The 21,908-nt window shown below is 39.4% G+C and overlaps 2 protein-coding genes across 13 annotated transcripts in view; one reads left to right on the top strand and one right to left on the bottom strand.

Annotated features, from left to right (window-relative positions):
• Positions 1-65: 65 nt before the first annotated feature.
• LOC100727126 (chemokine-like factor) lies at positions 66-21,908 on the bottom strand. 7 transcript variants are annotated; one of them, XM_063247456.1, is made up of 5 exons: positions 21,788-21,908; positions 21,274-21,374; positions 6,771-6,929; positions 2,923-3,018; positions 66-247 (listed from the first exon to the last, which is right to left on the bottom strand). In XM_063247456.1, the coding sequence occupies exons 3-5, from the start codon at positions 6,909-6,911 to the stop codon at positions 122-124; spliced, it is 363 nt and encodes a 120-aa protein (XP_063103526.1). In that variant the 5' UTR covers positions 6,912-6,929; positions 21,274-21,374; positions 21,788-21,908; the 3' UTR covers positions 66-121. The 7 variants fall into 7 exon arrangements, with proteins under 7 accessions (XP_063103526.1, XP_003471989.1, XP_063103528.1 ...); XM_003471941.5 differs by lacking the exons at positions 21,274-21,374; positions 21,788-21,908 and adding an exon at positions 18,516-18,728; XM_063247458.1 differs by lacking the exons at positions 21,274-21,374; positions 21,788-21,908 and adding an exon at positions 18,516-18,692 and having other exon boundaries at positions 6,771-6,955.
• Tk2 (thymidine kinase 2) overlaps positions 21,589-21,908 on the top strand; it is a 37,535-nt gene continuing 37,215 nt past the window's right edge. For 2 of the 6 annotated variants that reach the window (XR_010047001.1, XR_010047000.1), the window contains exon 1: positions 21,589-21,776. Coding sequence is in view for 4 of the 6 variants with exons in the window: in XM_063247453.1 (XP_063103523.1) it covers positions 21,662-21,776 (115 nt within the window). In the remaining 2 variants the exon portion in view is untranslated. The remainder of the gene's footprint in view (positions 21,777-21,908) is intronic. The other 4 variants (XM_013154911.3, XM_063247452.1, XM_063247453.1 and 1 more) reach the window with 3 other exon arrangements.

Genomic DNA, 21,908 nt, shown 5'->3' with positions numbered 1-21,908 from the left:
GCTGTTCAGAAATTTCTTCCTCTAGATCACATATTCAGATTCAAATGAGAACTGTGGAAAATATATGAAAGAATAAAGAAATACATTTAATACTTAGTAACAACTAAAAAGAAATATAAAATTACAAAACTTCTTTTTCTTCTTGAACATTGCTTTTCTGGTAAGGACCACTTGGATGAAACAGAAGCTTCCGGTAAACCAGGAGGCCGTCAGCAATGCAGCACAGTGCTGTCACAAATCCAAAAACCTGGGAAGAAAGACATGCTGTCATTGGCATGGCGTTTTTTAAAGTGCTCTGCCCAGGGGATTCCTCTCCTGCTAGGTACCAAGATTGCTCCCTGCACTGTCACTCAATACCAAAATGGGAAAAGACTTTAGAGATCATCCTCTCCTCTTCAGTGCCAAGATTCCCCAATACCTGCTGACGGGAAAAGGATAATTTGAGAGAACAGAAATAACACAGAAGTAGTGTAGACTCTGTCTTTATCTCTTCATTTGCTCCTGCACATATTCTTTTAAGCCCCATGGACTATAGTTATTTCTATCTGCAATGATCAACTGTTGAATTTCCTGCTGTGAAATTTTACAGGAAAAGAGTTCAAAGCTAATACCATAATCTCAACACTCGAGAGGCTAAGGCAGGATGATCATTGCAAGTTTGAGACCAACCTGGGCTACAAAGTGAACACAAGGCCAGCCTGAACTGCATAGTGAGACCCTGTCTCAAAAAGACCAGAGAGAGAGAGAAAATGAAAGGTAATACCAATTCAAAGCTAAAATCTTTGGTGAACTAGAGTGCTAGGTAAACCAGATGATGAGTGGTGGCACATGCCTGTAATTCCAGCACTCAGGAGGCTAAGACAGGAGGACTGCTATGAGTTTGAGGCCAGCCTATGCTACACAGTGAATTCATTCACAGCCAGCCTAAACTACATAGTGAGACCCTGTCTGAAAAAAACAAAAACAAAAACCAGAAAACAATGATGATACAAAGTAAACTCTCTAATGTTAGGCTACAATATGAATGGGATTCTAAACAGGCCTTGGAAATAAAACTGAGGTAAAGGGAACAAACTAGAACACATGGGAACTTAGGCGGCCTGACAGCTACTGCAATTTGTACCTGGGCCGGGGAAGGGAGATGTCTTTCCTTTCTTGCCATTTGCGCAGCTTCATCCAGCTGTCAGGAAGTCTGGCTTCCTGGCTCAGTTTGGCTTCTTTACCTTCTGGTTTCAAGCCACTGCAGCCTGGTGTCAGATCACTGAATACCTCCTACTGATCTTTTTACACTGCCATTTCCCTGCTGGAACCTTTCTCCTATGAAATAAACTGGGCACAGTGGCTCACGTCCGTAATCCTAGAACTCTGAGAGGCTGTGGCAGGAGAATCCTAAGTACAAGCCTAGCCTGAGCAACTTGGCAATTTAATGAGACCCTGTCTCAAAAAATAAAAAAAGGGCTAAGTTTGTAGTTCAACATGAAGGCTCTGGGTTCAGTCCTCAGTCTTGCAAAATGAAACAAAGCAAATCAACAACCCAATGAAATTGACTTTAATAATATATTTTATGTAGTACAATGCATCCAAATTATCATTTAACATATCATTAGTATAAGAACTTATTAATGAAATATTCTATACCTTTTTTGGAGGTAGTAAATATTTGGAATTCAAGGTATAGTTTACACTTACAACTTGTCTCAATGGAGCCCGGCTACACTGCCAGTGCTCAGTAGCCCATGTGGTTAGTATTGGATAGCAGGGCTCTAGTTTGTCAGTATTTAAGGAATAATTATATGAACTAAAGAGTAAATAAATGAATGAACATAAATTCTATGCCTTTTCCTTAGGAAAAGAAAAAACTGTCTTTATAAAACCAGGATAGGCTGAAGATATAGCTCAGTGGCCCAGTGCCTGCCTGGCAAGTGTGAGGTCTTGAGTTTGATTACTGGTAACAAAAACAAAATAAAACAAAACATAATTGGGAGAAATGGCTGTCACAGTGTTGTCTCATTTCTAGAATTCTAACCCTTCATGAAGTTGCTGAGAGTCAAAAGGAGAAGGGTTCTGACACACAGGGTTCTCTGAACATGGTCAGTTCTCCTAAGTGGCTCATACTATGAAAAAGTAAGGAAGTAGGAGAGAAGAAAAAATGTCTAATTCAATCATCCAGATTAGAACCTAGAAAAATCAAGTGAATCTTGGCAGACTACCAGATGAAAGTTTAATTAAGTGATCTGACCTTTTTATTTTGGTTTGTTTTCCAGGATAAAGTGTGATTAAGTTGATTTGTTTTTCTTTAAGCACTGTTAAAAAAATAAACTTTCAGTTGCAAGGTTTCCTATTACATTCTTACATCAGAACATCTTCCATCTAAAGACAGAACAGTCTGTCTCACCTTAACAAGTGACATGTAACCTTTTCTTTAAAAGGAAAAGCTTCCAAGCATGGTGGCACAAGCCTGAGGTCCCAGCTCTTAGGAGGCAGAGGGAGGAGAACTTCTGTGAGTTAGAGGACAGCTTGGGCTACCTAGATATAAGTTCAAGGCCAGCCTGAACTACACTACCCAAAAGAAAAGAAAAGAAGAAAGAAAAGTAAAAGGGAAAGCTATGAAACTCATCCATCTCACTTTTGTATGGTACCAGGCTAATTCTAGCAGCTTTTCTCAATGTGGTATTACCCTATATAACTGTTAGAAATACGTAGGAACTTCTGTATTTGGGTTACTCCAGTTCTAGTACAAAATCATATTCTTTCATTTTAATCACAGTGTGCATTCACTTACACAAAATATTAAGGTAGAAAGCACTGTACTGGCCTAGGAGCCCCAAGGATGAATATAGTACAGCTTTCTGCATTTATGTATTTTCCAAATAAATATATATTCTGATGAAACCTGAAGAAACTAGAAAGACCCCTACTTACTCCTCCAATGATTATCAATGTTGTATTTTCTTTTATCAGTGCCAACAGAGATACAATGATCATGAATAATGTTGTTACCATCGAGTTGATAATATCCTAAAGACACAGAAAACGGAGTCAGTAAGTTTTACATAAAGACCACCAGTGGATGGAGAATATGGCTCAGTGGTACAGTAGTTCCCCAGCATGCACAAGACCTTGAGTTTGATTCCCAGAACTGCAAAAAAAAAAAAAAAAAAAAAAAAAAGAGGTGGCTACCTATAGTTTTTTTTTGCCATGCTAAGGATGGACCTGGGCCTTGTGCATGCTAGACAAGCACTCTGTTACTGAATCACATCCCTCACCCTCCCTAAAGGTTCTGAATGTTTCATTTTATTAAATATGTTATTCAGCAAACCCAAATGCCACAGTAAAGTGACACTTATAGAGTATTTGGTCTCCACTGACACCTAGTGGTTCCCTTTACTTATAATACACCAATTGTTTAATTGCTTAAGCACTTTTTACATACATATGTATGGGTGGAGTATTTATCTGGTTAGCAAAGAAAGGTAAATGATACATTATGTAGAAGATTTAGGGTACAGTGGATACCTCAGGAAGTCAGAATGCCCAATTTTAAAAATGTATGAGAAAATGTATGAAACTTTATGTTCCTCAAATGTAAAAAAACTCCTGAAAATAGTGTACCCTTAAGACAAAATGGTAAGCCTGGGATTTAGCTCAGTGACATAAGTGCCTGCCTGGCATGCATGAGGTTAGTTTGATCCCTGGTACCAAAAAAAAAAAAAGAGACAAAAATGGTAATTTCTAAAATAATTTCAGATATCATCTATACACAAATGCTGGTCAATTATGTTTATATAGCTCATTCATTTAATACTTCTCCAGAATGAAGCATTTTAGTCTGAGTTGTGGCTTTAAGCAGTGCAGTTTAGTTGCAGATGGTGGTGCACACCTATATCACACAAGAGGCTAGGAAGGAGGATCAAGTTCATACCATCCTGGGCAACTTGGTAAGACCCTGTCTCAAAATAAATTAAAAAGGGGCTGGTGACATAGCTCTGGCCTAGCATATGTGAAACCTGGGATTCAATCCTCAGTACTGAAATAAAAAGAAAGTGCAGTTTACATTGTTGCATGAATGTGCATTGTAGGAAAGTCTTTATTCTAAGATGGTTTGGCTTATGTACATTTTCAGGTAAGTAGGCAGGAAGGAATTAATAAAGAAATACTAACGTTTAAAACTCTGATAACTTAGAAAAGTAGTTATTAAATAGAAAGTAAAAAGGTTTAATGGGGGTGGGACAAGATTAAACATACTTAGAAGAAAAAAGGCTCATCTGCAGGAGATATTAAGACCAGCTATCCTAGAATAACTTTTCTCCATGCTAACTATTTTGCTGTGCTTCAAGGAAACAGACCATAGCACTCCTTACCCCTGGAGGCTCTGCCTCCTGTGAGCAATGCAGGCCATTAATTAATGACTTTGGATAGAGGTGGTATTGTAGGGAGTGTAGAGAATCACAATGAATCTTCCCAGGGACATTATTTAAAATACTGTTTTTATACAAAAACCAAACATCAATATGTCATGTAGTACAATGTAAATTTAATTGCAATGGAGATTTTGAGTCTCAGACCCCTGAGTTGCTCACTGTTTTCTGTCAAGGAACACTTGAAGTAACAGAGACAATCTACTCACACATTGTGTCAGGGACTATAATGTTGGGACAGTGATACAAATAATAAATCTAAGTGCAGATGACCAATCCCTCTCCTCATCAGCAAAGACAGTGGCCATCAGACAAAGTACCTTTTTCCTACCTGCAGATGAACTTGGGACTCTTCAGCCATCACTGTCCTTCATGTAAGTTGCAGTAAAAGCACCACTTGTCAACTTCTTCAGCTGGCTCCCATTTAACTTTACAGAATCTTTCTGCTTAGTACCTTTTCCTATCAGTGTTTGAGTTAAAGCTTGAGCTCCACAAAGCTGGGAAAGCCGGCTTTGACCCCCTATGGCTGCCTCAAGTCTTTACTTTTGACCCCCAGCTCCATACTCCAGCCATTCAGATCTACCTGCAGGTCCTGGAGGGCCATGCTCCTTCCCCACCCAGACTCACAGGACTTGCTACTTCTATGGAGTAAGCCTTCTGTTTCAGCAGGCAGTTGCTAACTACTTTTCTGCCTTCAGTCTTTGGCTCAGGCAGTTTTTCTTTACAAGCCTATTGTCATTTTGTCTCTTTTCTGGCTAGGTGCTTTTACACCATCTTGTGTGCACATCTTATAAATACCTTCGATGAATTCTTGTACTTCTTGCCATACTGAGAGCTTCTCAGGCACAAAAGATTTGCATTTTGTCTTATCAAAGAATAGATTACAAAATCCAGGACTAGCAGTTACTTTAAATTTGAACAATTTCACTAGATCAAGATCAGAAAATACTCTGGCATTCATAACAGTGTAACCACCTAATTTTTCAAGTACTAATTCCAAGAGGTTATAATACTGGCAAAGTGTGATGCCAAGAGATTTGAAGACTACTCCTTTCTGTATGCTGCATAGACTATGGAAAGTATTCTGTTGAATGGAAGCTTCAGTGTTATTACTGGCTCATCGAAGAAGTTTGGAGAATGATTTCAGTTTAAAGAAAAATATTAAAATGTATTCATTTTATTAACTCTGGAGACGGGGAGCATGTACAGGAATTATATACTTTTTGAGTAAAAGATCAAGAGAATGTGGGTGAGATTATCTCCCTGAAGAAATTCTTAGAATAATCTAACTTAGCCCACTCTGCCACTAAGTGAGGGCCAGCTGAAGAATGCCTTGTAATCTCTTTCCCTAGATCACCTCCAAACAGGTCACAAAATCTAAAGTTCAGATTTTGTAGGAATTTTGAGAGGTGAGAGACTCTATTTCCCAGCTTTGTCCTTGCCGAGTTTTTGAGCTTATGCTTAGCCTGAAATGCTCATCACTGGTCTCCAAAGATAGTCCCAAAAGGTCTCCCTTTAAGGCATGCCTGAAGTTTGAGAGTAGCTCTAAAATTCTCTCTTCTTAATAGGAATTATCACGTTGGATATAAGCACTTTGGAATTCGAGAGCGTAAGATCAGGGCAGAAGAGGAAAACATGGCAGCAGTCACCCCAACCAAAGAGAAGGAGGGCAGCAGGTGACATAGGAGGAAGACTTATGGAGGCAGGGCCTGGGTTATGCCTTGAAAGAGGGAACAAAAGGTGAAGTTGAGCAATTTTTGCTACACTTAGCCTCTACTCCAGGCAGAAGGGCCACATACATCTTAATTAATAGCTTCAAACTTCCCCTCTGACAGTTTCTTGAGCTACTTAGATATTCTATTGGGCAGTTATTTTTAATGTTATATCAGGCTAAAGTCCCTATGGCACAAAATAAGATTCAATAAGTTAAATTACTCAGTACTAACAACTGTAGACATTTCCCAGTAACATCGTACTTCATCTATCTTTCTCAACTATTCTGATTTTCCATTGGTGATAATGCAAAGATAGATACTTGTGTATCTGTTTCCATCTCTACTCCTCAATTCTGAGGCTACTTCAACATGCATTTAAAAAGAACGTAAGATTAAGATGTTCTGTGATTTTATTAATGTGATCCTTGTGCCACATCTATGGGCACAGAGAGGAGAATACATGTTTTGTGGCTGCCTTGGGACCCAGAGAATCCTCCAAAGACAATACCAAGTTCCTTCTTCATAATCCTATCAATGACTACCTTAAGGTTTAAGAGAACCAAAGGCTGGAGTTAATAAATGTTTCACTATGGTAGGAAAGAGTAGTTAAAGCTTAAGAATGAAACTGAAAACTTACAAGCAAAGGCCAAAATAACCATTTCATCGTTCGATCAAGTCTGAGGATATATAAAATTATGAAAAAGAAAATAATAGTGGCTTCAAATCCAGTGATAACAATATATGGTTCAGGGGCTTGTGCAATAATAAAAATGGTCATAGATGTCACAGTTAGTACCTAGAAGAAAAAAAAAAACATGATTACTGAAAACAAGATTGAGCTGTAAAAGTCATTTTTAAGCAGGGGCTAGGGATTTAGCTCTTGCAAGCATGCAGTTGTGAGTTTGATCCCCAGTACTGATAAAAAAAAAAAAAAAAAAAACTAAGCGGGTTTCTGTCATTTAAATACACATTAGAGAGGCATGCCTAAAATGTATGGATATCGACTTCTCTTGTGTTTTAGAGGACTAATGTCCTTCTCAGTGGTAAGAATAGCTACCCCACTGGTACTTCTGATACTATCATCTAACACCTGTTCTCTTGATTTTTTTTTTCTGACCAAATACCTGCTCCCCCATATCTTTACTTTGGCCTGCTCTGCTAGCTCCTTTCTTACTACAAACAATATCTAAGTTGTCTTGTCTTACAGCACACACACAGACAGACACACAGACAGACAGACAGACACACACACACACACACACACACACACACACACACTTTCGTTTCATGCTGCTCCCCATATAAAAATTCCTGTTCTGTTTTCTTGTTGTGGTGCTCAAAAAAGTTTCTAGTTTCTACCTATAGTGCATCCACTTACCATTCCTTACCTCTTGGCAAGCTGGAATCACTGTAAAACGTAAGTTCAAAGTTGCCATGAAAAATATCAAAGGGGACCCAGGTGTGGTGGTGCATGCTTGTAATCCCTGCACTCACAGGCTGAGGCAGAAGGACTGCCAAGAATTCAAGTCCAGCCTGGGCTATGTAGTGAGTTCAAGGCCAGTCTGAACTAGTTAGCAAGATCTTGTCTCAAAAATAAACAACAACAACAACAATAAAAACAAAATACCCAGGGTGGATTTTAAAACACACTGTCAGAGAAAAGTCTGTTGTTTAACAGCTTTGTTATTAAAATAACTTTTTAATAAAAATACAATAACAAACACAATGCCATCAAAACAAAAATATTTTAAGAGAAGAACAAATCCTAAAGTAACCTAACCCAATTTCTTCATTTCCAAAGGAAGACAAAACATAGCAATGTTAAGTGTGTTGTTGAAGGGAAAACTAAGCAAGTGGACCCCAGGGAGTTCTGTTAATGCCATATATTTAGGAAATACATCTCTATTCAAAGTCTCTTTGTGTTTTTTGCTAAGTGGTTTTGTTAAGAGTACTCCCTGGAACTAACTTTCATAATTCACTTTCAGCTGGTATCACCTAGGTACTCTTTAAAAATAAAACAAAACAAAAAACCTTTTTAACCTATACAAGCTATTCATTCATAATTATTTCAATTTTATCAGTATAAAAATACCCTGCCTTTGAATCTCTAAATAGGTTAGTCTGACTACCAATACCTAGCTACTAACTAATTCCATTCTTTTTATTGGTTTTGTTTTGAGAGAGGGTCTCACTATGTAGTTCAGGCAGGCTCTGAATTCACTTTGTAGCCCATGCTGGACTCGAACTTGAAGCGATACTCCTGTCTCAGTCTCCCAGGTGCTGAGATTACGGGTGTGCACCACCAGGCCCGGCCATTCTTTATAATATAATAACTATTAATAATGTCATCTCAAACCATTCCATTTATTCCACTTGACTCAGGTCTTATTAAGTTATGAAGTCAAACTTTCAATTTTCAGTCCTTTTCGTTTGTAACCTTTTTGCATCATGGTTATTGGAACTGGTGACTACATTTTCTTAAAAATTCTCATGGTTCTGACACACTGGACTCTTTGATTTATATTTATAGCTTGTTATGGTTGATACACTGAGAAATTTAGAAATTTAACTCAGAGACTCAGTAAGGAGTCAGAATTCTTACTTTGTAAATATCCCCAGCCTGTGCAAGAGGAGGCCACAGAGGTGGTGTGAGTGTTACACCTGACCTGGCATGGTAGTGGGGTCAGGTAGCCTCCTTGCAATATAAAGAAAAGAGACTTGTTCTTCCCCTTTTTCTGCTCTGGCTGCTTTTGCTGGCTGCTGCCTAGAAGTGCTGCCCCAATGCTATGCCCCTCTGCCTTGGAGCCAGCTGATTATGGATTGAAACCTCCATAAACAGTGAGCTAAATAAACCTTTCCTTTCTTCATTTTGGTTTTCGGGTATTTTGTCCCAACAAGGAGAGAAAAGTTATCAAGACACAGTTGCTGTATGTTTTCTAAGCTATTGGCCTTATTTCTATGTCACATTTCCTAATTCTTATTCTCTGTAAATGCTCTCTTGGTGGGCTCCTCTCTTCACTACCTCAATTGGTGTTACTACAATTTACCTTCTTATCCATACTAGGAATCTAAGTCCACTGCTTAAGTCACTTCTCACAACTAGGAATAATCACATCTTGCTGACTTAATGCCTAAATATATTTGGTATTTCTTCATCTTATCCCTACAACTATTGCTCTTCAGTGTCTTTTACTTAAACTATCATGACAAAGATACTACTGTCAAATTACTAAAATGCAGATTTGTTATTTGTTTAAAAATTCTTTAAATACCTCTTCCTGGTCCTTAGAATAGAGCCTACTTCTCACCATATACTTAAGAACTTTTATGATTCTACCTTTCACCACATACTTAAGAACTATGATTCTAGCTTCTGTACACTTTTCTAGCAAAGACTTGTCTCACAATTTGTCCACAAGATAATTCTAATGTTTATTTCTCAGTCTTCATCTTACTTGAATTATTATCAGTGTTTAACACAGTTAGTAACTCTAACCCTAAGCCTAAGCCTAACTCTCAAAGTGTTTTTGCAGTTAGTTTTAAGGAAAAAATACTTTTGGTTTCTCCTGCCTCCCCAAATCCTCTCTCTTCTTTTTTAAAAAAAAAATTTTTTTTTAGAGAGAATAAAATCAAGCAAAATAAACCAGAATAAAGCCAATCAAAACAAACCAGTGTAAGTGACACAGGACTTTAAGACAATAGTAAATCCAAAATGACTACCATATCTTGCTATCTTTGAAACAGTTGCCCATACCATTGGATGTAACAAAATCAAACAAAACAGAATAAAACCAAACCCAATCCAACAATGAAAATGATACAAGACTTCAAAACAAGGTAATAATAGAGAATTAACAATGGCTACCACTTTCAGAAAGAAATCCCCATAGATGCCACACTGCGTACCAGTTATCCTCTGAATAGATATCAGACCCCTGGCCCTAGAAACACCAAACACCACAGGCATCAGACTGCATTTCACCTGAACCGCTGTCATCACAGCCTCTGTTTCGCCAGATCAGCTGGTCTCTCATGGGGCAAGAGGCTCCCTCTTTTTGTACTTCATTTTCTCCCTGAGCCCCAACATCTGAAGTGTTTCAAGGCTCAATCCCATGTCCTCTATTTATACTTCTTTCTTGATGACCTCAAGAAAGAGGCTTTAAACACTTCTATCTCTGAAGCCTGATCTCTCTGCCAAATCCAATCTTGATTACCCCAATTTCCTATTCACTACTGCTACTTGGATGTCTGACAGGTACTGGACCTAACAATAAAATCCAAAATTAAACTTCTAGTCCTCTCCTCACTTTTGCTTTACTTACAGGCCTCCCAATCTCAGAGGACAGCATTTTCATCTTTTTAGCTGCTTAGATCAAACACTTTGGTATTATGCATACTGGCTTCCTCTCTCTTAGTCCAGGTCTGATTCATCAGTAAATCTTGTGGGGCTACTTTCAAAATGCAGCTTGAGCATCCCTAATTGAAAATCTGAAATGCTCCAAAATCTAAAAATGTTCAGTGCTAACAAGTAGAAAATTCCATACCTGACACTTGATTGTTTAGTGTCCTCAATTTATTATATGCACAAAAGTATTAAAAATATTGTAGATGGGCTGGGGATTTAACTCAGTGGCATAAGCGCCTGCCTGGCAAGAGCAAAGTTGTAAGTTTGATCTCTGGTATGAAAAAAAAAAAAAAAAGAGTAGAAAATCACCTTCAAGATATGTATATAAGATACTTACATATGAAACATAAAATATCTCATTACGTACATGCAAATATTCCAAAATTATAAACACTTTTGGTCCCAAGCACTCTGGATAGGGATAAACAACCTACACAACTATTTCTCAGAATCACAGACATTTGTGGTGGGAATAATCTTATATGTGGTTTGTTCTCACTCACCTCAAGTTTGAATCTCTTTTATAACACCCTCCCCAAATGTTCATTTGTGATTATTACTTTTGTTAGTGAGAACGCAATCCCTTCCCAGGTGACCATTTAATTGTGGGACCCTTTCTAAGATAAAATTTTTCCTCATATTATGTGGAAATGTTTCCCTGTAACTTTTAACTACTTCAGCTTCCTCTCTCGTATGTCAGCTCTTTAAAATTTATTTTTTCCTCCCCTTGAATTTTCTTGAATTCCCTCAACTGCGATAACTTTCAGTTCTCTAATTAGCGAAGCCTGTCCTTCAAATGGTGATTCACTCCCATTTCCCCAAACTTCTGTTTTAAGAACTGATAGTAGGGCTGAAAGTCTGAAGGCCTACATGGAGGCCATCTCGTTCTTTCTTTGTCCTTGCTCCGGCCTTATCTTACTTTATCCTTGAGCTTGGTCAGATGAAATGCCTGATTTATAGAAAATAACCATATCACCCACCAAAACTTTTAAGTTCAAACAGCTGCAACCAAATTAAATGTTATGAAAAGCTTTATAATATATTTGAAATGCTATAGATATAAAAATATACTGTTGATATAAAAAATTCTACATGATAAAAGTCTTGTCCTGTTAAAAAGATAAAAATAATAAGATTAAAAGCTTATACATGTTAAAAAGCTTGTAAAAATAGTTTATTAAAATATATGTGGTAACTTGCTAATTTGATAGAGCGCAGGTTGTTCCTTCTAAAAAAACAATACCCATGAGAAATGATCAAATAAATGCAAGATTATCAATCAAATAATAACCTTTAAAAACTTACATGATATATATGCTATGTGTTACTCTACTTGATAGATATTTAAATACTATATATATATGTACATATACATATATATATATATATATATATATATGCACTGGAGATTGAACTCATGACTGCACACTTGCAAGACAGGAGCTTATGCTGTTGAGCTAAATCCCCAGCCCAATATGTGGGTTTTGATCTCAGGCTTTCTTTATAAAACTATATAACTGCTATCTGTTAACATTTTGCAGGGACTCAAGTACTAAGACAACCATAATTGATAAAAATAAGTCTTTTGCTATACTTTATATTCAAAATGCTTGATATTTAGATAAAGTTATAGTAATTAAACCCACCAATGCCCCCAATCAGTACACTTCAGTTTATTAGTGGCCCAGGGAACAGTTCTGATCCAGATCCAGGTGCTTCTGTCTCTTAAAAATGGCTGGTCACTATGATGATAGACTGTTGAACTGCAAAATATTTATCTCTTGCCTATAAAGCCAATTCAAGATCTTCAAGTTGCCAGTTCACTGTGATTATCCTCACCCTCTTGGACTGCTCTAACTTCTATATGCTAATTCAGACTGTTCGTCCTAGGGAGAAGCCAGTCACATACCTGTCTAAAACATTAAATTCAGTGTTGAAAAAATAGCCTCCATGTTTTCAGGTACTTGTTGCAACCATCCTCTTAATTGAGGAGACAAACAAATTGATTTATAAAATAAATGGTCCTTGATGATTATAAAAACAATGCCCAAAGATTTAAAAAAATGCCAAAAAATGACTGATAGGCAACCCCAGCAGAAGGCCCCAACAGAGTGGAAAATGATCTCTTTAGAGCCTAAAGATGTCTCGCAAGCTTGAAAAATAATAGACAAAAAAATTCTTCCCCTTCCTGTAAAACAGCAAGTCAAATGACTTAACCTTCACGGAAAAATAGACCAGCTACAACAACAGAAAAACCCTTGAGCAACAACTAGCTGCTATAGAGATCAGATAATATGAAAAAAAAAAACCTATAAAAACTAACTATAATATATTGGTTAGTGACAGACTATAATAAGTTGGTTAGTGACAGCAGCTTGCTGAGTTAAAAAGAATTCAGGTGACCTGCTGGAACAAGTCACTATCTGGACCTAATAACCGTGCTAAATTAACTAGACATACAGCAGATGATGTTTATACTATAGTGCCATAGCCCAAATAAAAAAAAGCTGAACATATAAGGACACAATCCTGGCGAGTGGGCTAACTAGCATGTTTGGGTCAATAACAGCCCTTCAGACCCCCTGTACAGATAATGCTATTGATACCCTGGTCACACTGAGGGACAAAAACAAAAACAAGCAAACTATAAAAACTACACTGACAGAAAAAAAATGTGTGTGTGTGGGGTGGAACTCAAGTGGGGCTATAAAGCCACTAGAGCCAGATCTAATAGACCTGCTGGCTGCCATAGATAAGTTAGACAGGTAGCCTTTAAATATGTTGTTAACTTTATGGAGACAGTTATGCCCTAAAAAACAATACTAGACAATGAATCAAAGCCAAAAGGCCAAGTCAGCCTCAGTAAAACAAACAAAAAATAACACTGGCCTCCTTTTACCATAATTAAGAGGCAAACCCAGGAGCATGGGTCTTGGGGGTCCCAGATGACCAGAGGTAACATATAAAATTGACTATTTACTGGTCTCCCCCCAAAATGTTAAGTGTCTATTAATATTAATAGATACCAAAACGGAGTCAATGCTAATACAAGGCAATACAGACTGTTTTATAGGACCTCCTAAATACATAAAAAGATATAGAGGCCACTACATCATGATTCAAAAGGCCCAGATGACCTTGGGTATAAGGCAATTTCCTCATGACTGTATGATATTACTAAATACATACTAGTGTGGGGATCGTACAGAAAAAATTTCAATTACAAATTCATGCAATAAAAGCTATAGTCTGAGGTCATCCACATCATGCACTGCTAACTCTCCCACAAGCCATATGAATTGTGTGCGTAAAACAATACCACTGCCCAGAAGCCAAAAAGAGATCAACTGTGTTAAAATTTAAAAACAGGGATGATACGCCCTTTAGAGAGCCCTTTCAATTCCCTAGATGGCCCATATAAAAGCCAAACATCATAACACATGACTATAAAGACTCACCCTGACTCTAGCAGTTGAGACCAATTTGCCATCATCAAAAAGACAAACCATAGATTTTCCAGATATTTTCATGAAGCCTCTTGCATAGCCCAATTTTGTGTCATGGCCCAGTGGTCCAGGACCTAACCACCTGGGCCAAGCCACACTCTGTGTCAGTGTTACATATTAATATTATATTAACCTGATTGACTTACAATTTTAAAAGCCACCATGCACTGTCTAAAAAAACATTGTTGACATGAAAATAAACTATAAACAAAAACAAGAACCAGAGACCTGGTTTGTGTATCAAATTCTTGGATGTTATATGGTAAGATCAGACCCACAACAATACACCAATTGCAGGCGTACACAGGCTTTGCTAGGTTTTTGGCAGGCATACCGAACCTAGTTACCCTGCTGTGCCCTTTATATCAGATCACCAAAAGGGGTCACAACATGAGACTGGACAGATGCAACAAAAGCTGCTTGCCAGATACAACAAAAGTTGCTTTCCAGGACTCAAAAGACAGCTATTACATAGATGCCAGCCCTATGAGTTATTAACACCAAAGTGCCATTTATCCTTCAATGTAAATGACAACAGAGTTGGCTGAGACCTATAACAAAAACAAAAAAACCCAAAAACAGCCTGCTGAGTTTTTTTTTTTTTTTTTAAATCAGTACCAGGGATCAAACTCAGGACCACATGTTTGCAAGGCAGGCACTTATGCTGCTGAGCTAAATCCCCAGCCAGCCTGTTGAGTTTTAATCCTAATTATAAAGGAGAGCCCAGAGCCAACATCCCCTGATTAAAATACAATAATTTTAACTGTTGCTTTACATGCCTATAAAAAAATTATGGGATAAATTAAAAAAAAAAAAAACCAAACAGCCCATTCCCAAAATAAAATGATGCAAGCTCCCACTCTCACACTTTGAGACATACCTTCAACAACAGGCTTTTTTCTCAGCTAGCCTATTAGCAGCCAAATCCCATAATATACATGACCCCAAAACCCATTCAAAAAGTCAGACTACTTGATATGAGCTCAGTCTCTATACAAAAAAACCACCCAACCAACCAACCAAACAAAAAACACCTCTGGCTGACACCAGATATACTAGTAGGTCTAGCCATAACTCAACTCCAGAAGAGACAATGGTCATTGTCCAGCCTAAAACAGAAGTATTCTAATTTAAAATTAAAACAAGCAATTCAAACCAATAAAGTTATAGACAATATAATGGCTTATAATAAATTTAAAAAACCCTCCTACACAGACAGGTGGACCACTTTTATGGGGCTAACATTCTGGTTGTTGGCTTGGGCAACTCAAAAACAATAGATAAGAAACCAAAAATTGACAGAGATCCAGCCCTAAATTCATCACTCCAGAGTTAAAAGGGCCCACGCCCATTCTGATGACCGCTGAAAGGCCAACCTCAACAAGACAACTCCCTAGACTACCCTAGAGAGACAACACACTCAAAGCCCTGCTGACTAGTTAATACACAGCTAAATATTAAGTATACACCATACACTAAAATATCTCTAGTCCTAATATACTTCTGATCTATTAAATTCCTGTTCTTTTCCTCCCATTAGTCTTAGTGTTTGCTGCTGCATTTTATACTGTGTCCCCAAAAGATTAAAAAAATTCTGGAAAGGTTACTTTTGTTCTTTGCTACCTGGTTACAATTATCAGACTAACACCTCTTACCTATTTAAAGTAATTTTCCTGTGGCTAACCTGCTTAAACACCTTAAAAATAGATGGTAATTCAAGACATTAAAAATTCAAAACTCAAATTTATGATTCAAATCCCATTGTAACTCTTTATCAGACAAGATAAAGTCCTTCCCAACCTAAAGCATACCTTTAAAAAAAAGTATACCTTTATTTTAATGCATAGCCAGCTCAAGGTAAAACAATAAATTTTAAAAACCATCACTACTTTCACAAAATGTAAAAAATTAAGAAAGATATTGCTCCAACAATAAGTCTGTCTACAACAATGCAAACCAACAAATATCATGAACTTCCTTTTTTATCTAAATTCTGTCCAAGGTAAAACTGTGTCATAAAATAGATTAAAACTACAGTCTTATAATCCAGCTTCCCTCAAGTCCAACCTGCTGATAAAAACCTTATAACCCCCCACAGTACACTATTTTAAATCCCTTCCATCAAGACTGGACATCAGGTCACCAAATAAGAGTTCAAATAAACAGACGGAGACAAAAATCCATAAATTGTTTAAAAATCATAAAGGTCTAGATACTCTTATCTCACATTAGAATTCCTTTTCCAAAACCTCCACTGCTCCCATTGGCTCCTGTCTCTGTTGCTAATCACATAGGATCTAATTCCTGCTCTCAATAGCACCCTCCAGGTTCTTCAAACTACAAACTCAGTTATATAATGATTGTTGGCTCTATATAACCCTTGCAGCCTTTACCTATCAATCTCTGGGCCTAACTCAAGGGGCCCTAAACTCAATTCTACAAGTGCCTCTAATCACTTACTTCAGCCTTATCCCACAATGGTATAAAGAAATACCTCCTGCTTCCTGGGTTCTTCCAAAGGCCAAAAGTCTCTCCTGACTGAATAGATGTGTTAACTGTTACTTCGTTCTCTAACAGCTCCCCATAAAAGTTTCTTTGTTTGCTCTGATAGTTCATTAAATATTTAATAATGCTACACAGTGAACCTCCATACGCTTGCTTTTTTGGTCCCTAACCTCTCTGTTTACTCAGGCCAATAAGGCCCTACCCACACCCACCAGTTAGGTCAAAAGCATAACCCTGTTATATTGCCCATTCTAACAGGGACAACAATTACAGGGAGCTTAACCCTTAATGCTACAGCCATAGATACAAGACAACAATACTCACAATTAAATAATCAAATAACAAGAGATTTTGCTAACATACAAGCTTCTATAGACACACTACAAAACCGAATAAATTATTTGGCTATCGTTGTCCTGCAAAATAAAAGGGGTTTAAATCTTAATAGCCCAACATAGACGTACCTGTCTTCTAAAAAAAAAAAATGCTGTTACTATACCAAGTCAAAAATAATAAAAAAGAACTGCCAGCTCCACAAGCATGTAAAACAAAAAACTACAAACGCAATAAGAATTTCTTCCTAATAAAGAGTCTCTATATTTTCCTTCCTTCCTTCTTGGGCAAGAGGACTGAGCCAATAGGACCATAGTGACAATTATGCTTATGCATCCATATATAGTTCAATTTCTGACTCAGTTTTTGTCTAAACACAGTAAAGCCATACATCAGGAACTTCTCTTACAGGTTACTTCCTCCTATCAGTTTCTTAAAACTAAAAAAAAAAAAAAGTTTTCCATGTAAAACCACAAAATAATGTAGAAGCTATTTTAATGCAGAGAAAATTTTAAAACTTGTATTTCTAATACTAATCATATTTCTAACACTGTTCAAAGATGAGATTGGATAACACAACCTGTTTCCATGGTTAAAAAGGTATAAACTTGCCGAGCTTTGACACTCGGGTTGCCAACTACAAGATAAATACAGTTCAGCAAAAAAAAAAAAAAAAAAGTTTCTCTTGCTTCCTAGTGTCAAAGTTACCACTACAAAGACATCTCTGCTCAGCCTCAAACAATAATAAATTCTTTCTGTATGTTAAATAATAACCTCATTTAGTCGCTGTTTCTATTAAAAATAAGTTCTGCCTCACAATGACAAAGACATATACACCCAACCATAAAATATTATGTTATCTGCTTTTTATACTACCTTTTAAAAATACATATAGAGGCTGGGGTTTTGGCTCAGGGGCATTAAGAGCCTGCCTAGCAGGTGCGAAGTCCTGAGTTTGATCACCAGTACCAAAATAAATAAAATAAAATAAAAATACATATAAGCAATTTAAAAACTGCAGTCACTGCTGGTGATTTAAAACTAAAATTCCCATCAGCCCGCTAACACAACCAAGGTGCTTCTAAACTTGCCCTGGAGCCGTGTCTCCATTTGGCCAGGTCTTAAATTCTGCATTGGTCCAAGTGCAGCTGCCTCGCCTCCTCATCAGGACACCAGGTCTTGTAGAACATTCAGGTAAATTTGCGCACTTTCTTTAATAAATGGGTCCATATATTCTCAGGAGAGAAGGAAATTGCCCTGTGGCTTTTCTGCTTCCCCCGGGGCCCAAAGGAAAGGTTCCGCCTTTGGGGACGCCCCGATAAAAACCGGGCTAACCAGCTGGCTGGTCCAGGGGGTTCGCCCCAGGACCTCAGCGCTTGGAAAGTCGAGCCCAGAGGACTGCGGAGGCCGCCTTGAGATACACACCGTAGCGAGTTCCAGGGCGGCCTGGGATACCTAGCGCGACCCAGTCTCAAAAACCTACAAAAACAACAACAAAAAACAGAAGTCCCCCGCCCACCACAAAAGACACGGCTGGCCGAGCGCACAGGCCGCCCCGCTCCGTACTGCTCGGCCAGGCATGTGTCCTCCAGCAGTGCGGACCCCCGCCCCGTCACCCCAGCCCAGCCCTCACCAGCCGCAGAATCTTCACAGGGCCTTTCGCGCTGAAGCAAAAAAGGCGAAACTCTGCTTTCAGCCGCGCCTCAGTAGCCATCTCGCTCGTCCGCCGGACCCAACAGCCACACCTCTCAACTCCTCTCAGTGCCCCACCCCGCCGGCCGGCCTCTACGGTCCTGCCCACTAAGCGGTAGCCTAACTACTGCTCCGCCGGCTTCCCGCTCGCGCGCGCGCGCATGCGCACCGTACCACGACCTACCCCGGTGCGCGTGCGCTCTATGGGGGAGTGGAAGGAGACCACTGTTTTGGGTCGGTTTGCTAGCAGCGCAAAAGCTCAGCCGGACCCAGGACCCACTGCCCCACCTGATCGCAATAGTCGTAGCACTACGGCTTTCCCATCCTGAGGCGTTGGCAGGGTTGGAGCTTGTTAGCCGGACAAGCAAGGGAGGGAGGCAAGAGGGAAAGGGAAATTTCCCTCTGCAGAAGTTTTCTTGGTGACTCTGTCAACAGTAGTCACCATCACTGTCCTCAGCATTTCTCGCTAGCTGATGTAGATCATAAGAATGTCACTTCCGTAGGGAAAGACTGATTAATAGGTACGAAACTATAGTTAGGAGAAAGGTTAGTGTTCTGTTACACAGTATGGTGACTAGAGAATGATAATGTATGTACTGTTTTGTTTAGGAATTATAAACTAGAAGACAGGGACCAAGATTTAGCTCAGTGGCACAGTGCCTACCTGGCAAGTCTAAGATCCCGTGTTTGATTTTCGGTAGGGAAAAAAAAAAAAGCCTCTGCTTTAAGCATTCTAGGAGGCTGAGACAAGACTATGGCAAAGTACAGTCCAGCCCAGGCAATTTAGTAAAAGTGAGACCATGTCTAAAGATAAAAAGGGTTGAAGGGCCTGGGGGACCACAGTTCAGTGCAAAGGTCCCAGTTTGCCCAGTACTGCAGGCAAAACAAAACAAAACTCTAGCAGAAAGGATTTTGCTAACTTTCCACCATAGAGAAGTGACAATTGCTTAAGGGGATAATTGACCCAAATTCAAATACCTGTATTGAAACACATAAAACTGTAAATACTACATACTGTTTTTATGTAACAGTTACAAAGAAAGGACTTGTCTCTCTCCCTGAAAGGTCCCAGGATCTGGTGACCTGTAGATGCAGAGTATGTGTAGCCTGAGCGTGGGACAACCTAAGCATAGTTTTACTTTTGCTTCCCTCTGATGCTAGTTTTCCTGTAGGTAGAACAGTCTGAGTTTCTTTAGATTCTTGAATTCAGGTTGTGTTTTTCATAAATGCTCCAATGATGCAGAGCTATACCATCTTGGAGGGTTTCTTTTCAGGAATATGAAGTATGTATCACACTTTTTATGTGAATTGTTTTTTTTTTTTGGTACTGGGGTTTGAACTTTCCACCTTGTGCTTGCTAGGCAAGTGCTGTGCCTCTGAGCTATATCCCTGGCCTGTGAATTAAATTCTGCCTTGGATAATTTGGCCATTGCTCCCATCTGTCCATTTGAACCTCTTTGCATCTTGTCCATCACAGTCCATTTCATTCCACCTAATCTGTTCAGCAGTTACCCTCAGCAGCCTTATCCCTTGTTGCCTACAGAAATGTTCACCTTAATATGAAGCATATTTAATACAGAGAGTACATTTGCCTTTGGTAGGTGTGTGGCAGGTAGGTAGATCAACACAAGATGGAAGGGTAGCTTTCAGATGACAGATCTGGAAGCTAATATTGTAAGCAGTTAAGTTAGAAATTATGATACAGTCAAAAAGGGACTGGGCTCTCAATAAAGTCAATAAATGATAGAGACATCAGAATTGTGCCAGACACATCTGAAAAAGGCAGGACTTGCATACTTCCCTAAGGAATGAATGGGAATTTGAGATTATATTATAATTGGTAGTCCCTAATCCAGATACACATCAGTCAACCAGGTGGGTGACCAGAGCACCTGATGCATTCCTTTCCAAAGATGCCTTTGTTCTTCCTATGAAACCATGCCTATGCGACTCGCTTCCCTATTGGATCAGTATTAGCTCAGTGACTATACTTGTAATCTTATTAGTTGATTACAGTTTGACTCACACTGTACTCACATTTGTGACTTTGCTGTATAAATTATACCTGACGCAAGTCCTCTGTGGTAACTCAATTTTGGGTCCCCTCCTTTCTCTCAGGAGCTGTCGTCAATAAATGTTTCCTACAATTTTTTTTTCCTTCAATCAGATTTCAGTAGTACACTTTATTTTATTTTTGTATCGGGGATTTGAACTCATGACCTAGTGCTTGCCAGTCTGGCGCTTACACTGCTGAGTTAAATCCCCAGCCATCAACCCTAAATGTTTCCTACTCTTAACATTCCTTGTTCCTTAAAATTCATTCTCCAGTTTCAGGGACACAAACTCAGTGTATCTGACATCTAGCAGGTGGGGAGTTAATATTTTTTTCTGAGCTTTTTTTTTTTTTTTTTTTTTTTGCGTACCGGGGATCAAACTCACGACCTAGCACTTGCTAGGCAGGCACTTATGCCACTGAGCTAAATCCCCAGCCCTATATTTTTTCCTATATTACAACTGAAAATAGTCTTCTTTTCCTTGTCCAATAGTGTCTATTAGCATCTTGCACTCTTAGGTGAGGTGGAAAACTTGCTGAGCAAGGAAACTCACATTGGCCAGGATTTGCCAGCTGGAGTTACTGGCCGTGGCCGAATGACTTACAACACCCCATCTTTCCCATATCTGGGATGAATATTCGTTACCTGACAATTTACAGGTTTATATTGTGTCTCCACTTGTCTATCCAGTTGGAATACTGGTTGTGTCTGCCTGAAGGATCTCGAACACGTATGGAGTCCAGACCCTGGAAATGTCAAAAGTTCAGAGGAAAGAGGATGAGGGCAGATCCCACCTCTCTCTTTGGGCAGCGCAGGGGATCAAACCCGGAGCCATTTTAATCAAATTGCTTCATTCTTCCAGGAGGGACTTGCAGCGCAGAAGTGACAATTTCTACTGGCTGGGTTCTTTAGGGCGAAACACGACCGGGGCTCTTTAAGGACCGTCCTACCAGGGGCCGGGGCGGAGCCTGCGGCGGGGCGTGCGGCCTCGCGTGGTGAGGAAGCGGGGGCCGCGCGTGCCAGCCGTCAGGCCATGCTGCTAGGGTCGCTGCGGCGCAGTGCAGCCCGGATGCTGCGCCGCGTGGGGCCCGGGAGTCCCGTCAGCCCCGCCTCGGGCGCCAGGCCGCAACCCAGCGCCTGGCCTCCGGGTAATTCTCACTTTTGTTTCACGTCCTCCTCGTCGTCGTCGTCGTGGCGGCCGCTGCTTCCTGGACCCCGGTCCCCGGTCCCGGCCGGCAGGGCTGTGCGACCCCGAAGCTCCGCCTCCGCGGCGCGGGGCT

This window comes from Cavia porcellus, unplaced genomic scaffold, assembly GCF_034190915.1.
Source record: "Cavia porcellus strain 051 isolate PalLab524CR breed Dunkin Hartley unplaced genomic scaffold, mCavPor4.1 scaffold_4, whole genome shotgun sequence".
NCBI classification, from domain to species: domain Eukaryota; kingdom Metazoa; phylum Chordata; class Mammalia; order Rodentia; family Caviidae; genus Cavia; species Cavia porcellus.
The sequence above is the reverse complement of the archived record's forward strand: the minus strand, read 5'-3'. Positions and strand labels throughout refer to the sequence as shown.